Consider the following 22,839-nt stretch of genomic DNA (forward strand, 5'->3'; position numbering starts at 1 on the left):
CCCGGCGCGCGGCGTCGGACGCGACGCGGCCGGCGCGGGGACGCGCACCGTTGACGGTCGATGGTAGTCGTGAGCGATTGGCTGGAATTTGTCAGCGACTGTGTGGTGAAGTGGAGAACAAACATTGGCAGACGCGTGTGTCGCGCATTGGCTTGATGATCGATGCAGCGTGACTGGGGTGCCGGCGCCCGGCTGCCTCATGAAAAATGAATAAATCTTGTAATACGAGCGGAGTTGTGTATGACCGGGGAAAGAATGGGGAAAATGATCTGTTCGGTCATGCACAGTTTTGCCATTCATTTGTCTGCTCCACATGTGCGCACACATTAGTCGCCACCGCGCTCTTTGTGACAATTTGTCCGTCGGTACACTGGTCGGGGTTCGGGTTTTCATTTGTTTGGTTTCGCGCATGGTCTGGGGTAATCAGGGCGAAACACCGGCAATTTCAGAACGCACAGCGTCTCATTTGGTATCATTTATTTCGCCCGGAGGCGTGACGATGGGCTGGGGCCATTCTTGCGCGGCGCTCGCGCCACGAGCCACCAGGCCGTTTCACCAAAGTTGCTTTCTCCCCGTTTTGTGGCGGTTTCTGTTCTGTCGTGAGTGTGCGGTCAGCGAGAGGCTTGGACCGCGAAAGCTCGTATCGCACGCCGCCTCCACCCGGCCGACTGCTGTGCGAACTGGGTGCCTGGCAGGCCGTCCGAGCCATCTGGCTGCCGGTTCGGATCATTTCGCCCCAGGTCGGCTCCGGTTTTGTTGATGGATTGGTTGTTTTGTCAGGACGTTCAACTTTACTAGCGTGGAATGTGTGCCATTGTATGTTAGGTGATAACTATATTGCGCACGTGTCTTGCGCGAAGCTTTGTGCTGCAATTCGTGGGTGCATAGTTCACGGCGAATATTCGAGATTCAGTGTAAAGTTGTGTGCAAAACGCCATGCTTCTTAAAGGGAGTATCCTATACTTGTGCTTTTCACTTATTGTTACATCAGACGTATACGATTTGATCAATAACATCAGTTTTCTCAAAATCCTTCTGAACAGCTCAGAATTTCTATTTAAAGAAGACCCTGTGGGATGAATATCATTTGACTCCTCCCCACTTTGAAAGTAGTTCATTTCATTTCCTTGCCTTTTCCAATGTGTATGTTCTCTTATGCTTGCAACACACTAATATGTCAAAATATATGTAACAAATGCTACGAAAGCTTGAAACACGGCTTATGCAAAACGATATCCGAACATGAAACTATCGTCCCGCGAATTAAACGAAACTTCACACTATGGCTTTGATTCCTCACCTGTGGTGTTTATCACAGTGGCTCTTTTCGAGGTGTACTTTGAGTGTGGGAACGTGAATGTCACATAATTCATGTGACGAACTGGTTCAAACTTTACCCAACCGACCCCTCGTTAACAATTCCTTGTTCGCTGGGCCAATCACCGACGTTCTTTTATTCGCACCAAAATCTGGTGCGGCTTGTCATGCTGCCTTGTCAGGATGGGTGCCTTCTTTCCGTGCTCACGCGTTATGCGTCGGAAATGTTACTCAACCAACCATGCACCAAGACTGCAAAGCCTCGGCGGCAGTTTGTGAAATAGGGTACTGTTAAAAGGGCCTTGTGGTAGCTCATGTAAGTGCCATGATATCACAGAGGAAATCCTAGAAATTTGGCGACATCGGATGGGGGTGGTGTGATGCGTGGTGCAATGCATGGTGCGATGTGTGTTGCAATACGTGGTGCGATGCGTGGTGCGATTCAGTCGGTCTCTGGTCTCGGTCGAGTTCGGTCCATCGGCTGGTCTCGGTCGAGTTTGGTCCATCGCTGGGCTGGTCTCGGTCAGGTTTTGTCCAGCGCCCGGCTGGCCCCGGTCGAACCGAGCGACTGGCGAGTCGCCGCCGCCTCTGCTGTCCTATTCCTCCCACTCCGATCCATCGGATGGGTCGCTCAGAGGGACACGGGTCGGCCGACTCCCGTTTGCTAGCGCGTGTGCTGTCGGCTGGACATCTTTTTGTGACGCTTGCTGGGAGTGAATGTAATACTATCGAATGCGTATGAGAGTTGATTAGCTTCGGTGTCAAGAAGCTTCGCTGAGGAAGAATCGGGAGGAACTTGAATACTGCAAATACTTGACGGCATTCTAGCATTTGTTAGTTTGTTTAATGGACTACTACAACAAGTAAATTGTGGCAATGCTGGTCGGCCTAGTAATCTGACTGCAATAACCCTATTTTCAGCTTGTGCTCAGCAAGTGGTGTTACGCAAACATCTGACTACCGTAAAACGACATGCTGTGACATTTGATGTTTATTTAACAAGACAAACGCTGAAGGAGAGTTCATGGTATTGCAGACTGTAATGGGTCGCTGATAGCTCTATATCATCGCATCAATTTGCGCTTGGCATTATCCTGTCGTGTCGCCTCAAGTTTGAAGCATTACCAATTCTTTACCGGAATGTCAGCACAGCCGTTTGTGGGGGCAGGGGCGTAGGCAGGATTTCGCAATGGGGAGGGCAATCACAACTCACAAATGCGTGTTGTAAAACAAAATTGCATGCTTTCGATCTTGGTCTTCTCACGTTCAAAGGGGTAACGCACCCGTGATGTTTGACTGTCAACATTAAGTCACCACATATTAGCGCATGTCGTAAGTTTGATAACGGGGGGCACACACCTCTATGGATGCTATGTGCGTTTTCCCCCGCGTCAGAGTTATCGGGCCCGATTTGTATTCGTTAGCGCATGGCTTCCGCTGTACTACTGCAGACGTGATATCCGAAGGGACGCAGTGGCTCTCATGGGCTATACGCTGACGGCGATGGCGCAGTTTTTAAGACGTTCGGAAGCGGACTGAGCAGCATTAGATCACACGCCATCTGTTGAGAAGTGCCCAAGCGTGGTTGTGGCATCATCTTTTAGTGGTGTCACCATCTTCAAATCACCACCACGAAGCAACCCGGCACACACCGGATGAACACGATAAAGCATCATCCAGCGGCTTCGCAGGCCCGGCTGTAAGGTATCTGTCGATGTTGCGTTGTCCAGTCGCGTGGGGGGGGGGAGGGGGGGGGGAAGTTGTGCCCGGCCTTGCTGCCCAACGTGGACCTCGTTTTGCCAACCAAGGGCCACTAACCACCGCAGCAGGGTCGTGCCGTGGCTCAACAGCCGTCGTAAGTACCCATACGCCACGGGTTTGGAGAAGTCGTTCTCAAACGGTCCGGTCGTTGTTCACAGGGGGGTTCGATGCAGCGTCTTCATTTATAAGTCTCAATTTAGAAAGCCAAGACACTTAGTGCCACTGTGGTCGGCTTTCTTTAAAGTAGCATGACATGTTGGCCATGAAAGGGCCAAGTTTACATGGCCGTCTATCAGCGGTGGGTCCATTTTCCGATACCCCAGCCTGCCATGCATGCCGACTGACTGATGGGGAGGGAGTTTAAACTAGCTGTCGTCACGCTGGTGGATTTATCCATTCTGTGGGAGCTCTTCAGTCAGCTGTGGGTCGACCTCTTTCCAACCCGCCGTGGATGCCAGAATAAATGTGTTGCTCCCGGATTTCGGTGATTCGCTTGCTCGCATCTGCCCCCGCTATAGATGTGGCAAATAATGTCCACAATGGAGAGTTGCTGTTTTCCCGAGGCTGCTTCTCTTGTCGTTTTACCCGGCTCAGATATGCTCGCGGTTGAACGGCGATGGTATTGTTCGCAATACAATCGTGCCGGCATGCTGAGCTTTATGCTTTTAGTCCACCAGGGCCATTGATGTGCAGACCCGACCAAATTTCGACAGCAACAACTGCAAAACAAATCTGATACGAGGTTGTCAATAACTCCGAGCTACCACGCCTGACTTTCCCCGGGCGCCGGTTAGTGTGCGTGTGCTTCGCTACTGCCGGGAGCGTGGGCTCATCCAGCCGCAGGTGACTCTCGTGCGAACTTGAGTCTGATTTCTGATGGAGTCGGAGTCCACTCAGCAATCAAGCAAACTCCCTTGAGTTAAGATGGAATCAATTTGCTTGCGTGATCGGGGTTCGCGTACATAATAACGGTTTATGGTAAAAGATGCTCCGTCAGCCGTCTACGGTTGACGAGACCACCGTCAACCGTAAACGTCTTACGATTAACTCAGTTGTATCAATATGGATCTGTGTCAACCGCATTGATTTGCACTATCAGTGGATCGGTGTGGATCGAAACGTAAGTGGAAGGCAGCCTTTCTTGCTGTATTCTAGCAACTATTATGCTGAACAAGTGGAGGCTAGGTAAACCGCTAACTTGCAGTCAGCTCATGCCCCGTGTCGGCTTGTATGCAACTGAAAGGGCGGGTTATCTCATCAGAATCCGTTTCGCCGGAGTCGACTTCACGACTGAGCAGTACGTCCCTAGGTAGGAAACAGAATCGCCTCGAAACTGTGTAAGGCTTTTTTAATCCGGGGGCTTTAGCTTTTATAGGTCAAAATTATCTGGCCGTTTTGCAGCCCGGCAATAATGCTCTAGGAAAAACCTTAACCGGCTTGGAATTGCTCTGTGCTGCCCGGAGTTAAAATCGACGTCAGGCACGTGCCTCGTGACCCAGCGTCGGAAGCGATGCTTGGGGAGGGAGGGGAGGGGGGCAAAATCAAGCACAATTCTGATCACATGGTTTCAGTTAGTTTCAGACAAGGGTTTGCCCGCTTGCTTCGCTGCACTTATCTTAAAATCAATCAATTTGAATCGCCTGTGTTTTGCAATTGGTTTCACGTCTTAAGCATCTCTTGGTGCCGAGATACGGCGCAGAATGTGGAAAACGGTGGGAAATGGCCCAATCCATCTTTCTGGCTCGTTAGGACCTGGAAGCACTGTTACTTTCCAGATGTGTGGTGTCAGGCAAAGGCGCAACATGGTCCGCACCACTGGTGTAGCGTGGCATTCTGTGGCGTAGGCGAATTGAGATTAATATCCATTCAGATTGGAAAAATTAGAAACGAAGTCGCCCTCTAGTCGCATATCCTCAACAACATACAGATACCTGGGCTGGGCGGGCATTCTTGGCCGCGACGAAACTTATTGCAAAAGTTTTAGTCGGGTCTCCGCTTCTCCGTAAAATACGTGTAGCGAATTCCAACCCTGGTATGGTGGGCCGTGCCAGCCATTTTACTTTTTAATGAAGATGACCTTTGTGGATGACTGAAATTTGTGCCGCGCACAGAAGATATGAAATGGCGCTATGTTCCTGGGCATTCATACCAATCAGTTCCTGGGATCGTTTCCTCAGGTCACTTGAGCCTTCGCCTTGCGCCTCACTCCATGCCATACCATGGCACGAATGGAGGCACTTCACAATCATCTGTCCTAGGGCGTGTTTGCGGCGACACGGGCGGCAAAGCATATATGCCTTCAACGTCATTCATGACGTCATACCTCATGTAATATGTGCTTTTCAGTGTACGAAGCGACCCGGACGGCATGGATTCTATGCTACGTCACGCAGAATCCTTTCCGTTTCTTTATCACATTTAGACAGAAATGGTGCCACAAGTTCGTTTACAGAAAGTCAGTATTTGCGCTCACGAGCGACGACGGGTGAAGGGACGTGTGTCGTACGTCACATGCAACATAATTTGCAGCTGCCATGGTTAACGTGCACGCTTGACACGTGCGGGCAAATATGCCAATGTCCCGCTTACGTAGTGTCATTGATATCATAAAAATGTTAGCGGAAAACGTGCCAAATTGTGGACACATCTGGCAAACGTTCCACTTGACGTGATGTGGAATATGGTATTCTCGATACACCGCGCATGCACCCCCATTCTGCTCGTGCCGCCACGTACTGCGCCGGCTGGAACGCATGGGGGCACCCCGCGCGACGCCACAGTCGTGCGCTGACGGGGCCGTACGTCCCACCACAGCTCAGGACGTGACGTGTGGTGCCGGCTGGGACGCACGAGAACACAGCGCCACAGTTGCGTGTCGACGGAGTCATGGCTCCCACCATAGCTGAGGACGTGACGTGTGGTGCCGGTTGGGACGCAAGGGAGTACAGTGCCACAGATGCGTGCCGACGGAGCCATACGTCCCACCATAGCTCAGGACGTGACGTGTGTCGCCGGTTGGGACGCGAGGAAGTACAGTGCCACAGATGCGTGCCGACGGAGCCATACTTCCCACCATAGCCCAGGACGTGTCGTGCGTAAACCTCCGGCGACGCCGGCCGCTCTTCAGCAGCAGCGGGCATGACTCTATTGCTGCGGGCAATACAAACTGCATGACTGCACGGCCGGCAAATGACCCGGTCGTAAAGGTCATCCTGGCCGGACTCGCCGGCGGTGATTAGGAGCAGGCCGCTTTATCGCCGCCCAAAGTGCCGCCGGCCCATTCAGGCGGTCAAGGGGCGCCGCTACGCTGAAGAGGGTCTCGGCTGGCGCGCCGGTGAATGCGGTTTGAGACGAGGCCGTCCTCATGCGGGGAGGGAAGGGGGGTAGAGGGAGGAGCTGAGCTTGCGGCGCTCCAATCTTACCGCGCCGCCGCTCCTGCGGCCGACCGCCTCATGTGCGTCAGCCCTGATGGACGGCAGCGAGGCGGGCCTGATCCGGCGCCGAGTCCACGCGAGCCGGCGCGTGCGCGCCACGTGACGAGATGGTATCTCCGTGTCTGGCCCCGGCGCCGCGTCCCGGCGGCCCGTGTCCTCGCGCCGCCGGCACGCGCCGGGCGCGGGGACGCCACCTCAACCGTGTGGGCGCAGCGACACCACCGCGACCTGACGCCCCATTAACGTTTGCTGTAGTCGGTGGCGGAAGCGACCTGCCGCCGCCGCCGGCCGGCAAGTGTTCCCAGAAGGCGCCGTTGTGCCCGTGCCTTGTCAACCGCCGCCCCCGCCCCCCGCCGCCGGCCGGGTGACCCGGCCGTGCGACGCGCCCGCTCGTCGCTGCGTCGCGTCGCCGCCGGTAGCGCCGCGCGCCGCGGCCGTCCGCATCGAGCGGTCAGCGCCGACGGCAGCGACGAAGCCCGTCAGTCGACGCGGCGCTGATCACCTGCAGCCTAATTGCCAGCGGACAAGTTTACCGGCGACATGATGTATCGATCGCCGCGGCTCCCCCCCGCACGTGTGCGCGGGCCCCGGCGCGCGCGCCACGTGCGAAGCCCCGCGCGGCCCGCCGCCGGCCGGGGAGGGGCGGCCATACCTGCCGCATACCTGGCGGCTGGCGCCCTCCCGGCCCGGTATTGTTACGGGGCCCGGTTCCGGTAGCGGCGAATGGCATGACGTGCTGGCGGGCAGCGGCGGCGCGGCGTCGTTTTTGCCGCCGAGCACAGATACGTGAAACACGCCGGCCCCGGCGCGGCGCGCCGGCAGCGGGCGGTGCGTGGCCACGCGGCGGGCCGCGGCTTATCGGCGTGGTTTACGAACCTCGGCCGGCGGATTGGCCGCGGATCGGCTGTATCGATACGCGTCTCCGCCCCTGACGGTGCGGCGCGGCCCCGCCGGTGTAACGCTGGCAGGCGGCGGCGTCACGAGACGTCACGGTGGCGTCACGCTAGCGTCACGAGCGTCACGGCACGGCTGGCGCCGCGCCGCCGCCGCGCGGGCCGACTCAGAACCACCGTTACCGGGGCCGACAGCGCACCCGTCGCTGGAAAGGTCAGCGGTGCGCTGCGCACCGCGGGCCCCTCGCCGAGCAGCGCGGGGGGGGGGGGCCGGGGCTCAGCAGAGCTGACGGGCGCGAGCCAGCCCCAGACACCTCCCGTACCACCTATGTTACCTTGACACGCCCCAGCACCATGCTCTTGAATTGCTAAAGGAATTGACCGATATGTTGTGTTATTAAGTGGTGAAATTTCTTTCATTTTTAGGTTGCTATGCTTTTGAATTTATTAACGGCCTTGTTCTGGTCAAGAACAAAGTTTTTTCAATCCCAACAAACCCGCCGTTTAAACATCTGAAACAGTACCACTTTTGCGTTTCCACTTTGGCCATGATATCATGGACTACAGTTCTGCTATAATGGAAGCATTTTGAGGTGTTCCTTGCCCCCCCCCCCCCCATTGAACCTGTGGGAGTGCCAAAATGTTGCAGGATCACTAGTGCGCAAAAGAAAGATGCAAAGTAAAATTAAGGTGGCAGACGAATTATGGAATTATGTCGCAACTTCACACGTATTTAACTGGAAACGATTTTCTAGCACGGCCGATCCCTTTTTCTAAAGTGTCGTAGTCTCGCGGTCTTGGCGTTTTGAGGCGTTGGTGACGGCTCTGTCCGGTCCTCTGACTTCCCATATCGGTTCTAACCGGTTCTACCCGGTCGGCTCCAGCCGTCCCGCGCCACGCACAGTCGTTGACAGAGCAGGCCGCCTCATGAGAGCCGCCGCTCACCAGCAGGCGAGGTAATCTGAACCTGAGAGGCACGGCTGGGGCCAGACCCGCCGATGTTAGCCGGTCATTTAGCCCCAGACTCGCCGATCTTAGTCGGTCATTTAGCCCAGCTCCCGGCGGCGGCCATATAGGAATGTATTGACCTGCACCCGTGCGGCCTCTCGACTGCAGCCTGGACAGATGAGCCGGTCAAGTCCCGCGGCCCCTGCCGGCGGCCAGTCACACCGGCCCCGCTTCAGAGCGGGCGCGGTGCGTGGCCTCGCGGCCGTTCCAGCTGCCGCCAGCCCCGGCTCCTCTCCCTCACGGCCCCCGCCGGCGGCCAGTCACACCGGCCCGGCTTCAGAACGGGCGCGGTGCGTGTCCTCGCTGCCGTTCCGACGCCGCCAGCCCCGGCTCCTCTCCCTCACGGCCCCCGCCGGCGACCAGTCACACCGGCCCGGCTTCAGAGCGGGCACGGTGAGTGTCCTCGCGGCCGTTCCGGCGCCGCCAGCCCCGGCTCCTCTCCCATGCAGCGCGATGATTTGCGGTGAACTTCACCGCCCATGACCGGATGTGGCCACCGACTGCACGTGCAACACCGAGGGGGGCCACCGCCAGGTGTTGTATGCGCCGGACACTCAGCGGGGGTGCGGCCAGGGAACCGGGCTGCGATGTCGTTTATTTGCAGCAGCCAGGCGTGAGCGACGCCCGAAACGCTGGTGCTAGGTGTTCTTTGTTGAATGATAGAGCTTGGGTCGTGTCCGAAGCAGGTGCGACAGCACATCCCAGCCACCATACGCGTCGTTTCTGACACCGGGGAGAAGGGGGGGGGGGGGGGAGGGGTCGCTCCGTGGTTGTGAGCGCGCACAGCAGCCGGATCCGCCTGGCTTGGGCGGGTCTGTCCCGTCTGGTCCTGATCTATTCTGGCCTGGGCGGGTCTGTCCAGTCTGGTCCTGGTCTATCCTGGCCTGGGCGGGTCTGTCCCGTCTGGTCCTGGTCTATCCTGGCCTGGGCGGGTCTGTCCCGTCTGGTCCTGGTCTATCCTGGCCTGGGCGGGTCTGTCCCGTCTGGTCCTGATCTATCCTGGCCTGCGCGGGTCTCTGGCGATGTGGTACCTGCTCCACGACCAGCAGTGCTACAGGTGCGCCGCACACCCCTGTCGCTGCGCCGCTGTCTTTACCTGCCGTGTCGAGCTGCGTGGCCCGATGTGCTGGTGCTATGCTCTTTGTTGCGACCGTTTTTCATGCAGCTCCTACATCTGTGATTATTTGTCCTTCCGTGGCGTAGTTAAAGCACGTGCCTCCCACCCTACCCGTGGCGGAAATATGTATTCTAGTCGTGGCTTGATTATTTGGTTATTTGGATGAGAGCTCTTTCGGCCAGTGATGACCATGTCAGGGCTATAGGATGATGGGTAATGGAAACGATGGGGCACATCTATATCTACCTGGGAGACCCAACTGCCGGGACTAAGCCTGCACGGGGACCCCTCTACGGGGGTATGTGCTTGGCGTCCGGACGGGGGCCCCCATCAGGGAGCTCTCAGCCCACTCCTGGCTGGCGCCTGCAGGCTGTCCTGGGCAAACGGGGCATCACGAGGCCGCAGGATGAGGCTGGAAAGAGAATGGGAGGGGCGAATGCATTCGAGTGGTTTCGGTGCTCTCTATTTGTCTGCGACTGGGATGGCCTGCGGCCGGTAATAGCGGCCGCTCAAGGTCAGATGAGGTCAGAGGGCGCGGTGGACCGTGCCGAGCATTGCGGCACGTTACACTTTTGCCACGAAGTTCTGCCGCTGGACTGGCATTTCCCGATCGGGTAGTGTTGTCGGGTCTACACAACAAGCACTGCCTAGCGTGAAGTTTTCCTGTTTCATAAATTCGCTGACTCTCCACAGCTGACAATTTTTTCGATTGATTTATTTATGCACGTGATTAGGTTTATAAGGTCATGCATGAAACAAGCGCCGGGCTTATTCGACGTATGTTCTTGAACGGAACAGCATCGAAATACAAATTTGACTCATATTGGTGATGTTATAGATTCTAAGGTATTTTTCATTGAATTGTTTCGCTTATCATACCTTATCGTATCGAGGACTGCTTTCACAAGCATCGACGTCCCCTTTTCGTTGGCTGATGACAGTCAAACCCCAGTGACGTAAAAATCAGCTTGAAATGACTCACCTTGCTATTGATTTTACGAATATGGCTGTTTTCAAAGGTCTCTTGCGCCGTCGCCTCACCGCGCGGCGCGGCCATCCGCGGCGGCGTCTCTAATTCCCGTTTCCACCCCCAGGTGGCAGCACAAGGCGCGACAAATGTGCTTTACAGCCTGGACAACCCACGGCTCTTCCGCATCGACAGCGACGGCAACATCTACAACAACGCCAACGGACGGCGGCTGGTGGCTGGCGGCGGGCTCAACTTCACCGTGTTCGCCGTCAATCCGGGTGGGTGGCGCGGCGTGCGTGTCCCAGCTCACGCCAACCTGGCCCGGCGCGGATCGGTGATCGGAAATGGAGCCGCCGGCTCGCGTGCCGCCTCACCAGGCGTCAGCAATCGTCCGCAGACTATAACGTGACGTGCGCGCGAGGGGAGGCGGCCTGATGGACATGGGCTGCGGCGCGATCTGTGGGCATGTGTATCTGTCTGCCGGGCGGTCGCTCCCAGTGTGTATCTGTCTGCCGGACAGTCGTTCCCGGAATGTGTGTCCGTCTGCCGGACGGTCGCTCCCGGAGCGTGTGTCCGTCTGCCGGACAGCCGCTCCCGGAGTGTGTGTCCGTCTGCCGATCGGTCACCGTCTGCCGATCGGTCGCTCCCCGGAGCGTGTGTCCGTCTGCCGATCGGTCGCTCCCCGGAGCGTGTGTCCGTCTGCCGATCGGTCGCTCCCGGAGTGTGTCCGTCTGCCGGACGGTCGCTCCCCGGAGCATGTGTCCGTCTGCCGGATGGCCGCTCCCCGGAGCGTGTGTCCGTCTATCGAACGGTCGCTCCCCGGAGTGTGCCCGTCTGCCGGACGGTCGCTCCCCGGAGTGCGTCTGTTGTCTGTATCTGCATTCCTATCCCCGCATGTGATCTGTGTTTATTTGTAAATAAGCCTCTCTTTTTATCGTCTTTCCACTGTCATCATCTCCTTCTCAATTTCTCACTTTGTTCGCAATTAACTGGTGGTATCTGTTGCAAGGTCGGCATGTTTTGTCCAGGGGCTGTTTGAAGTACGTTTTAAGGGACGGCCAAAACAGACTGCCTACCTAGTAGAACCCGAAAGCTCACCATGAGTTTGCCTGCATCGTGCTCTTGAATTTTGTCCAGTTAATGGTTTAAAGTAATTTCATAACAAAACATTGTAAGTTTACTTTGGCTGCCCCGCGACACATTAAAGAACAAAGATGACGTTGCGGTATTCTGATGATGTAGAACACACCGTCAGCGAAGTTTACCAAGATATCGCACGTTCGAGAGAAAGGCAAATATTTCATATGTGATGTATGGTTATAATGATAACTGGATTCTTAGTATGGTATAACTCGGAGGTGTATCAAAACATGGCAGCAGCACCTATGCTTGAGATGCATTTAACCCAGGGTGAGATTTTTGTTAACTATTGATACCCATCATGCATGCCTGATGTACAGGTGCTATGTTAGTTTCATTTTATCACCATTTTCATACCTTCCTGATTCGTCGCAATTTGGGTACAATTTACTACGAAGATCTGTGCATGTGCAATCTTTTAAAGTCTGGTCATAAGAATATCGTGTTTGGGTTTGTTCTGGCTGGCTTTACCTGTTTCAGCTAGTTAGAACCAGCTAAGACAGGATTAACTGGCTAAAACTAGCTTCAGCCGGTTTTTGCCAAGACTCAACTTTTCTGCGTGCTGTCTTTCGCCGCCTCGCGGCAAGACATGGCGACGCATATCAGATCTAAGCCGACCGTTGCTGTCATCAAACATGTTTTTATCTACACTCAGGCAGTCGCAGTTTGGGGTTGTATCGACCAGGTTCTGTTTGCCCGCCCTCCTAGCCGGTGCGTAAGCCTGCTGTTGCCCAATCTGTTAATCATAGCTGGCGGCACAAAGACTCAGCCACATGACGTTACGGCGTCTGTCCGACACTCATGCCACGTTCAGCCATATGACGCTACGGTGTCTGTCCGACACTCATGCCACGTTCAGCCATATGACGCTACGGTGTCTGTCCGACACTCATGCCATGTTCAGCCACATGACGCTACGGTGTCTGTCCGACACTCATGCCATGTTCAGCCACATGACGCTACGGCGTCTGTCCGACACTCATGCCATGTTCAGCCACATGACGTTACGGCGTCTGTCCGACACTCATGCCATGTTCAGCCACATTACGTTACAGGGTCTGTCCGACACTCATGCCATGTTCAGCCACATGACGTTACGGCGCCTGTCCGACACTCATACCATGTTTAGGCACATGTCGTTACGGTGTCTGTCCGACACTCATGCCATGTTCAGCCACATTGCGTTAGCTCATGCCATGTTCAGTCATATGACGTTACCGCGTCTGTCCGACACTCATGCCATGTTCAGCCACATGACGTTACGGTGCCTGTCCGACACTCATACCATGTTTAGGCACATGTCGTTACGGTGTGTGTTCGACACTCATGCCCTATTTAGCCACATCACTTTACGGCGTCTATCCAACATTCATGCGATGTTTAGCTGTATGGCTTTATGGCGTCCGCCCAGTGCTCGTGCCCTATGTCACATTTATAGTCCTTTTTTGACTCGACATTGGCTCCGACGCGTTCACACAACGTGCTGTTGATATTCGTCGTTTGGCGTGATGCTGGGCTTTGTCCTTGCTTGCCACCTGTTTGGCTTGTCGACTGGCACCGACAGTCAGTTTTATTGTGTTGGAAATTTTAGGCTTTTTAAATCCTCGCAAACTTGTGCTGCAAAGTCGGACTGGATGACATTTTGTGTTTGTTCTCAAACTAATTAAAAGAAACGATGCGTCACACATATGCCATCGCACATTCTAATGTCACCGGATGGACACATTTGGCGCATCCTGGAGGTCACCGCCAGTCAGCAGTGAACAGCTGAATCAGTGCAAGAATTGACCCCGAAATATCCGTATGATGCATCTATAACCTGAGATCGAGTTGATGTAGTTTTATGTTTTATTTATCAAACCGTACGTGGGAGAGCCTTTAGTGCACAATGAGCTGTACTTGCGTTGAAAATGCTGGTGTGTGCTATTGGCTTTTAATAACTTAGCACCTACTTTGCAACCTGAGGCTTGTTAATGTGAGTTTCAATGCGTATAGCTAAAGCTTTTTACGCTCACGTAGTACAATTTGTGGTTGCTTCCAACACCACACACAGCTTTTTAAACCAAACCCTGTTCCCAGCTCCCTCTGACGTGTCTGTAAATAGAAGCATACATTATTACAGTTTCTTGCTCAGTGTTCATCTCGTGTCTCTTCCTCACTGTCGTGGGGCCCGATACCAGAATTCTGCTCCTGCCCACCGGCGACTGATCCGAGCGGCCATTAGGTGAGCGAGGGGGCGAGGTCGGTCGCTCCACTGAGCCCCAGGGCACGCCGTCCTGAGCCGCCTGATGTCGGGATGCAGTGTCGGCGCGGGCGCGTCCGCCGCGCTCGGCCCGCCCACCGCGACGAAAACATGTCTAATGTGGAGTCGCTGGTGTGGACGACAGATGAAGAAGAGCCGAGTAGGATCAGAGTAGCTTACGATGCCGGCACTAAAAGGAATGCGTTCATAGCGGAGAAAGCGCCTAGTTCGCTGCTGCCATATGACTTCCTGAAACTTTGTAGCGTATCTACGCTGTCCGATTACTTGCGATTCATATTATAGTTTTTTCGCGAAAATTTAATGTTTTCAATGGTTTTCTTAAGTCCCTTATTTTTATTTCTTTTCAAAATATGCACATAATTGCTAATCATTCTCTTAAGTGTAGAGAGAGGAGAGAGAGAGAGGGATAGAGAGAGGGAGAGAGGAAGAGAGGGAGAGAGGGAGAGAGGGAGAGAGGGAGAGAGGGAGAGGGGAGGGAGAGGGAGAGGGAAGGGAGAGGGAGTGGGAGAGGGAGAGGGAGAGGGAGAGGGAGAGGGAGAGGGAGAGTGAGAGAGAGAGAGAGGGAGAGAGGGGGAGTGGGAAATTACAGATAGCTTCGCGAAAATAAGAAGGTCGACAACGCAAGATGTGCTTTTACGACGCACAAGAAACTGCGCGCGCCTGTGGCACGCTAAACTCGGCTTTCAGTGAAAAATTTCAGTTAGTTGTGCCCCCTCCTCATTGTAAATCTTTGCGTATGCCCCTGACGGTTGTTATCGGTTGCTAGAATCAGTATGCTAATGGATTATCGGTCAACATCTATCTTCCTTTCTGCCAGTGCCATGACGATCTCCCATATCAAGACAGCTCATCATATATCTCCTCCGCTTTAGATCCTGCTTAAATCTTCATCGATTGCCAGTGTGGTGCTTCACATGGCTAATGTGATGCATTTATGTGGGTTTGTTTGAGGGCAGACTCATAAACAATGGAACTTGCTGGGTCCCACACCGAACTAAAGGCAAGAATACGCGATTATGTAATGTTGTGGCATGCATCCATCATGCAAATCACCGCGCCACTCTGTTCATTCTGTGTGCAACTATCGACGCTGCGTGGCATGATGCTCGTCCAAAGCTCTTGGCTGCGTCAAATTTGGACAGCCCATTAAACAATACGCTCCGCGGTAATGCCAGCTCATACTCGGCCGACGCGGCCACCCCGCGCGCCACAGTTCAGCGCCGCGGCGGACCCTGCGTCGGCCGCCGCCCGCTCGTCTGACCTTTAGGTGGCTGCCGAAGACACCCGGCTCCAGCCCGCCGTGCTATTTTACGACGGTGCTCGTCTGGTTGGCGAGCAGGGGCTTGAACGGAGCTGAACAATGTGCCGTCGTGCTCAGATGGGGGTTGGGCTGCTTACTTTATATGATCGTAGCATATCTCTAACAGATGTCGGGCGAACACGGACGTGACCTTTCGCACATGGTTGGTGGTTGTTCAACCAAGTCACGCGACGGAGTCATCGCATTATTTACAGGGTTTTTGCTTTGACCTTTTCAAATAGTAAGGATAAGCTGAAACGTATGTGGGTTTGCTTCCTGTGAACAGTCGTTGACACGCACCCGAATGGCCGGTTGAATACCCTTCGCAAAGGTGGGTGGGGGTGGGGGTGGGGGTAATTCGACCGGCTGATATCTTAAAAGACAAGAGAGATTAAGCCACCAAAGTCACAGAGTGGATTGGGCTATATGTGAATTTACTTTGTTCAAAATTTGAGCTTATAGGTCATGACCCATGGGTCAAATAACGTAAAACAAGGTCAGACTCAACGTGTCCAACGTTCTCCAGTCCTCTTCATGCTGCCGCCTTCAGCCTAGGTACCTATTTTAAGCGAAAGGCCACTGGTATAGATTTTAGATCAGCGACCTAGTTTGGCCTCAGAAGGTCATGGGGACCAAAAGCTTACCAGATTGTTTTGATTTTTTTATTTGAATAAGCGTTAAGGATTACGTTAGGCGGTACGTTCCACGAAACAAAGTGCTGATCTGGGTCATCGTAGACTGATTACCTACTCTGACCTTCAAGAAGTAAATTTCTGTTGCAATTCTTGTTGTCAAAAATCAAAATGGGCATCACAAACTATCCCTTAAAGCCAGTTTTTCATAAGAAATAGCAGGTCGGTTTTGATCTCGGTCTGGCCTTCATACCTGACTATTGGTCAATAGAATGCCTTCCAGTACTAAATTGAAATGTTGTATTGACTAAGAAACCATCTTAAACATGTATGGCGTGGTTTTACGATCGTTGTCGCGCCACAGTCAGGGCTTCCGCAGAGATCACCTTCGCTGACAGTCACGGCCTGACATTGACTTGCCCTCGGTCAGCGACTTACCACGGCCTGACATTGACTTGCCCCCGGTCAGCGACTTACCTGGGGAATCTCATTCTGGATACCAAAATATCTGGTATCCAATTGCCCACAGCTATGCAAAGTTTGGCGCGGCAACTATTTTGTAAAAAAAAACCTTCGGGGTGGGAGGGGAGGGGGCAGATTAACCTCCATCCGACCGCGTGCTAAACGAATCCTTAACGAATAGCTTGCAATTCTACCTGTTTGTGCGGTGTCTGATACAACTGTTAATCGCGTAGTGCTGTGCAGCCAGTCTTGTCGTTGCTGTTATATACAACCGGAACAACCGGTCTCGTAGCGGCATGCGTCATCTGCTGGCACATACTGCGCCCTGTATCTCAGAATTTCCTAGGAGTATGGCCAGTGTGCCTGCTGCTACAGTCCTGGGTGTGACAGTGTGCATGCTGCTGCAATCCCGGGTGTGATAGTGTGCCTGCTACTACAGTTGCGGGTGTGACAGTGTGCCTGCTGCCACAGTCCCGGGTGTGATAGTGTGCCTGCTACTTCAGTCACGGGCGTGATAATGTTCCTGCTGCTACAATCCTTGGTGTGGCGGTGTGCCTGCTGCTGCAATCCCGGGTGTGACAGTGTGCCTGCTACTGCAGTCACGGGTGTGACAGTGTGCCTGCTACTACATTCATGGTTGTGATAGCGTGTCTGCTGCTGCAATCCCGGGTGTAGCAGTGTACCTGCTGCCACAGTCGCGGGCGTGACAGTGTGCCTGCTGCTACAATCCTTGGTGTGACAGTGTACCTGCTACCACAGTCCCAGGTGTGATCGTGTGCCTGTTACTACAGTCACGGGTGTGATAGTGTGTCTGCTGCTACAGTCACAGGCGTGATAGTGTTCCTGCTGCTACAATCCCGAGTGTGACAGTGTGCCCGCTGCTACAGTTCTGAGTGTGACAATGTGCGTGCTGCCACGGCCACGGGTGTGGCAGCTCGTCACGTGACCGAGACCGGCTGCGTTCCAGAGCACTCCCACCGGATGGCGACCACCACGGTACTGGTGTCTGGGAACCAGCCGCCGCAGTTCTCCGATCGGGACTACACGGCCAACGTCTACGAGAGCGCCGCCGGCGGTACGTCTGATGCCAGCTCCAGCCACACGCACTGTCGCGGCCGTTGGCGCGGTCGCCGGGCCAAAACAGATGGCGTAATCATTCGGTTGGTTGTTTTCGTGAATGGCGTTATTGACGCGGCATTTTAGAGGCATATCGCAGTTTACTTGAGAGCGGATGCCATATTTCAAACGGTCCTTTTCAGGACAGACCAATGCCTGATCAGACGGCCAGCCAATGTACCCGCCAAAAACATCGTAAACATAATGCAATCATCGCCAGTGCTCCGAATGGTTTCCACAGCCTTGCCAAATTTCGTCCCAAACATTCTGTAAGACTAAACCCTCGTGATATTGCACATGAGTTGGCGTAACCCAGCACCTATCGTGAAGTCCTTCCTCGTGAAGAAGATTTTTGTGATTTATGACGGCCCGGCTGTTCTTTGCTATTACCAGTGAAACCCAGCAGCGATCCTGGACCGGACTTGCGCTGTTCGTGTAAACCCGGCGTGATAACACCTTCCGAGAACAGCTGAACCACATCTCGTACCTCTGACACTGAGACTGGAAGAGCTTGCCGCACTGTCCGCCAGCACAGCCGCATTTAAGATGAATGTCCCACATTTGAGGGTATTGAGGCAAGCAGCAGATAAGACGAAATGAGCTCACTTATAGCTATTGATATACTTAAGTGGAAAGGACCGCTCTAGACAACACAATTGTATTGCTTATTGAATATGCTTTCCATCACGTCGCTATTTGATTGATTGCGTGGAATAAATATCATGCTCGTCCTTGGAAAACAAAACTTTTCCCTGACACAATTCCTTTAAACCCGCCGCTGCATTCGGCCCCAAATTCTGCCGGACTTGACTGATGCTGGCGAAGCAGTCCGTGCAGGCTTGGCCGGAAGAGCGATCCAGGCCAAGTTTGACAGATGGCCGTCATCTCTGCACTGGAAGCATCACTCACCGACAGACGCCGCTTCGACAGTCTCTCACATGGATGACATGCGCCGCCCTCGCGTTCTCATTCCCTGATTTGCATTTGCAACGCGCATGCCATTAGACAACAGCTGACGGAGGCAACTCGTGGGCCGCCTGCCGTGTCATGGCGCCCACCCGGCGAATGCAGAGTGGAGTGAACTGACCATGGCCTGCTGGAGACCACCCCGCAGTGTGCGGCACCGGACTATGAAGAACAGTGTGCAGCACCGGACGATGGCGGACAGTAGCACCGGACGATGACGGAACGGTGTGCGACACCGGACTATGAAGGACAGTGTGCAGCACCGGACGATAACGGACAGTAGCGCCGGACGATGACGGAACGGTGTGCGACCCCGGACGATGACGGGACAGTGTGTGGAACCGGCCAACGACGATACGGTCTCAGCCCAGTCCGTTCGCCGCGTCCACGGGGCCCGGTTTACAAAGAAGCCCGCTGCGCGGTCGCTGCGGGCTGCGTGGGAGGGCTCGTTGAAAATCGATTGCCGATAACGAGCTTACCGCTTTGTGGTGCACTTGATTAACAGGCTACTTCAGTGTGCTGTATATTAACGGTCTGGTTTTCGTGCAGTTCCATTGAATACCGGACACGGCGTGGGTGGTGCCCTTGCATGGTCACCCCCCCCCCCCCCCTCCCCCGCAGTTGTGCGCTGTCCTGCCTAATGGAGCACTCCGTGGGTGACGGCGCTGTTTGTAAAGCGAGTGTGTGTGTGTGTGTGGGGGGGGGGGGGGGCAGATTGTGGGCGTCTGTTCTCGGTGGTGACGACGGGGCCGAGTCCGCTGTCGTAGTTAACTCTTAACAGTACTGCCCTCACAAACGACGCGACGTTAGTATGTGCTTGAGATGCAGCGGCCCAATAGTAGCGCCAACGTGAAAAACGACCTTCCGCCGTCGCAAGCGTCCGTCTGGGATGTAAAATAGTGACCGGAGTTTTGGCTCGATATGCTCGGGGTTTTGGCTCGATATGTCGGGGTTTTGGCTCGATATGTCGGGGTTTTGGCTCGACATGCTTCAGTGCTATGCTCGCGCGTCATGATGGTATCACTGGGTGCGAATCATGCTCTCCGGCTCTGCTTCGATCGCATGTCCAGGCCACCGCCTGTCCCAGGGCAAACCCAGCCCGGTTATCATCGACCTCTGCCATCGGGAGAAGGTTATCCACACACTCGGGCTTAACCATGTCACGCAATATTTCAGTGTTGATTTTGGGCCGGCCGTCACGCCGCCGGCCGTTTTGCAATCTCCTGCCTGCGCCAGGGGGCGGAGCCTCGCGACACCGTCCTGAAATATTTTTTTTTGGGTTGAATGGCTGGTCGGAGCCGGAAAGACTATCCCGCAAGGGAGCAACCACTCGCCCTCCACCTTGCCAATGCACTGTCACGGATGGCAACCTAGCGCCTCGCCCGTATTCATTAAGCTCCTACCTCTTCTCCTTTTTCTGCTCCCTGGCCAGCTCAGCTGACGCATTGGCTGCTCCCTGACCTGGCTTAGCTGACACATCGGCTGCTCCCTGACCTGTCTTAGCTGACGCATTGGCTGCTCCCTGACCTGGCTTAGCTGCGCATTGGCTGTTCCCTGACCTGGCTTAGCTGACGCATTGGCTGTTCCCTGACCTGGCTTAGCTGACGCATTGGCTGTTCCCTGACCTGGCTTAGCTGACGCATCGACTGCTTCGTGACCCAGCTTAGCTGACGCATCGGCTGCTCCCTGACCTGGCTTAGCTGACGCATCGGCTGCTCCCTGACCTGGCTTAGCTGACGCATCGGCTGCTCCCTGACCTGGCTTAGCTGACGCATTGGCTGCTCCCTGACCTGGCTTAGCTGACGTATCGGCTGCTCCCAGACCTGGCTTAGCTGACGCATCGACTGCTTCGTGACCCAGCTTAGCTGACGCGACGACTGCTCTGTGATCTAGCTTAGCTGACGCAACAACTGCTCCGTGATCTAGCTTAGCTGACGTGATGACTTTCACCTGACTTGAAAACGCTTTGAGCTGCTCTTGGCGGTCGTGATTTTACAGCGTCACACATCGGCTTATAACAGCAGTCAAACGCGCCGCCCCGCCGGCTCGTCCGTGCATGTCATTGACACCCCTGAGCGGCCCCTCACGGTGACAGTGGCGCCTCCGCGCTACCGGCCCTGGACGAAGCAGTCAAACGCGCCGCCCCGCCGGCTCGTCCGTGCATGTTATTAACACCCCTGAGCGACCCCTCACGGTAACGGCCGGCGCCTCCGCTCTGCCCGCCCTGGACGATCGACCCCTGTCCGAACCGCGCCCGTGCACGGCCCGGCCCGCCGTTGCCGGTCACCGAATCGATCAGTTCCCCAGCGCTCCTTACCCGGCCGTTTGTCTTTCATCGGAGCGCGGGTCGCGGTCATTCGGCGGCGCACGCGTACCGCGAACTCGTTGTCGGCCGCGACGCCTGAAGTTGGCGCTGATGAATGTTCAACGCGCGTGACCCTGGGTCGTTGGCCAGACCGGTGGCCATAATGCAGCAGCATGGTCGCCAAGCACGGCCGCAGCCGGCGCCGCGCCGGTGCTGATGCTGGTTGGATCCGCGGATTCCGCGCGCGCCCTGCGGCTCGGCTGGGTGCGACGGAACGAGATGTGGTGCTGTAGCGGGAGGCTCCGGTAAAAGTCGTTTGGTGCTGTTGCTCCGTAGGTGTTCTTCGTCTTAAACACGCTCTGTGAGTCGTTCGCTCTGATAGTGCGCGCTTGTCGCTTACGCGCCGCACCGCGACGCGGCTGACGTCGCGCCGCTGTCCGGCCCGTCATCAGTCTGCCCTACCCGAGGGCCGGCTAAGCCCCTGACCCGGCACCGGCACGTTATGTGTGTCGGCACGTCCCCGGATCGCCGCCGGGCCGTGGCATGCCGCACGACCTCCGCGGTCGAGGGGGAGGGGGCGGGGGGGGGGGGGGCGGGGCACCATTGAATTAACGTGTCACTCGGGCGGGGCGGTTGCACAGGCACGCCAGGAATCTGGGGCATTTTGTAACCGTCGCCGCCGGCGCCACACTCACGGGGTGGTGCGTGTCCACCGCCGCATTTCATGTCCTAGGTCCATGATATTCACACCGTCCTTGACGTCTGTTATATTCATTGCCTGCAACGCGCGTGTAACGTTCATCATAGTCACCATGTCCTTCCTGTCCGCTGTATGCATAACGTCGATCACGTCTGTCATTTTTACCATGTCTTTTGCGTTTACCGCATCCATGTCAATCACGTCTCCAGCACCTACCGCGCCAACCACATCTATCGCATGCTGCACTCTACTCACGTCTACTCATGTATCAAGTCATTCGCCGCTGCCGCACCCGCCACGTTGATCCGATCTATCAAACCTTGCAAGCCAGTCAAATCTACCGAATCCACATGTCAGTCGTGTTGTCTGTATACTGCTCGTCTAGGACGTCGATGGTATTCACTCGAGTTTATCGTATCCACCGCGCCATGTACGTCTGCTGCACCTTGCCAGTCTATCCAGTGCGGTCACGAGACGGGTCAGACGCCGCGGGCAATTATCGCCTGGGGGTTCGGCGTTAGAGGTCACCAAACAGTGGACATTCAGCTGGTTAACTTGAGTAGAAAAAGTTCCTTCCCGCTGGATATCGGCGCGTCTGTTATGCTCTGATTTTGCTTGCCGGGTTGTTGTGGTCTGATTTACGTGTTTGAAGGGTTTGAAGCCGCCTGTTATCATATGGTGTCGCCTGCCATCGCGTTCGGTGTGTTTTGATGGATAGCCTTGAGTTCCGTTTGTTTGGATTCGGTCGAAAAATGAGCGCTAGGACAGAACTGGAAATCCGCTGCATAGCACAGGCAGCCGTGCCTTCTACAAATAGCGTCGCCGTTAGCACTGTCCGATACACCAGGACGCCGGCCCGCCGCCGAGGGGTCAATAGACCCGTCGAAAGCCGCTGGTGCTGAACAGCTTCTGCCCAGACTGCGGTACAGCTTTGCAAAATAATTGGGAGGAGGCTGCACAGGGAAAGTAGCTAAATTTTCATTATTATTTATTATTTCATTATTATTTATATATATATATATATATATATATATATATATATATATTTCATTTCATTATTATTTCATCGGCATAAACATTCCCTAAATTACGCGAAAAATGTTTTCATCTCCACATCTACCCGTTCTTAAAACTTTTGTGGAAGGGGTAGGCAGAGTCCCCCTAAATAGGAAACTACACCCCTGGACCCGACTATAAGAGAGAGCGTCATGAAAAGTATGCAGGCTCCTAACCCAATCATTGGTGTTCAATATCTGTAGAAGATGCTTCCGATTTTGCATAAAATTGGTTGCAATCGGTGCGTGCGAAAACAGATGAAATGCGATCCATTTCATCGCACGAATGAGCCTTGCTTGTGTAGGCTGGTCACGATCCAGCTTCGAAGCGATGCGACTGGTGAACTGACGCTCGAGCGCGACGTTGGTGAACCTCCGCCTTCCCAGCTCTCATGACAGA

General features: G+C 54.8%; 1 protein-coding gene across 1 annotated transcript in view; it reads left to right on the forward strand.

Annotated features, from left to right (window-relative positions):
- The window catches only part of LOC119111197 (cadherin-23-like), a 125,364-nt gene that overhangs the window by 36,376 nt on the left and 66,149 nt on the right, over positions 1-22,839 (forward strand). The window contains exons 3-4 of the mRNA XM_037235018.1: positions 10,625-10,778; positions 17,265-17,372. Coding sequence (XP_037090913.1) covers positions 10,625-10,778; positions 17,265-17,372 — 262 coding nt within the window. The remainder of the gene's footprint in view (positions 1-10,624; positions 10,779-17,264; positions 17,373-22,839) is intronic.

The sequence above is a fragment of the Pollicipes pollicipes genome, unplaced genomic scaffold (genome assembly GCF_011947565.3).
Source record: "Pollicipes pollicipes isolate AB1234 unplaced genomic scaffold, Ppol_2.1 Scaffold_7261;HRSCAF=8764_pilon_pilon_pilon, whole genome shotgun sequence".
Taxonomy (NCBI): domain Eukaryota; kingdom Metazoa; phylum Arthropoda; class Thecostraca; order Pollicipedomorpha; family Pollicipedidae; genus Pollicipes; species Pollicipes pollicipes.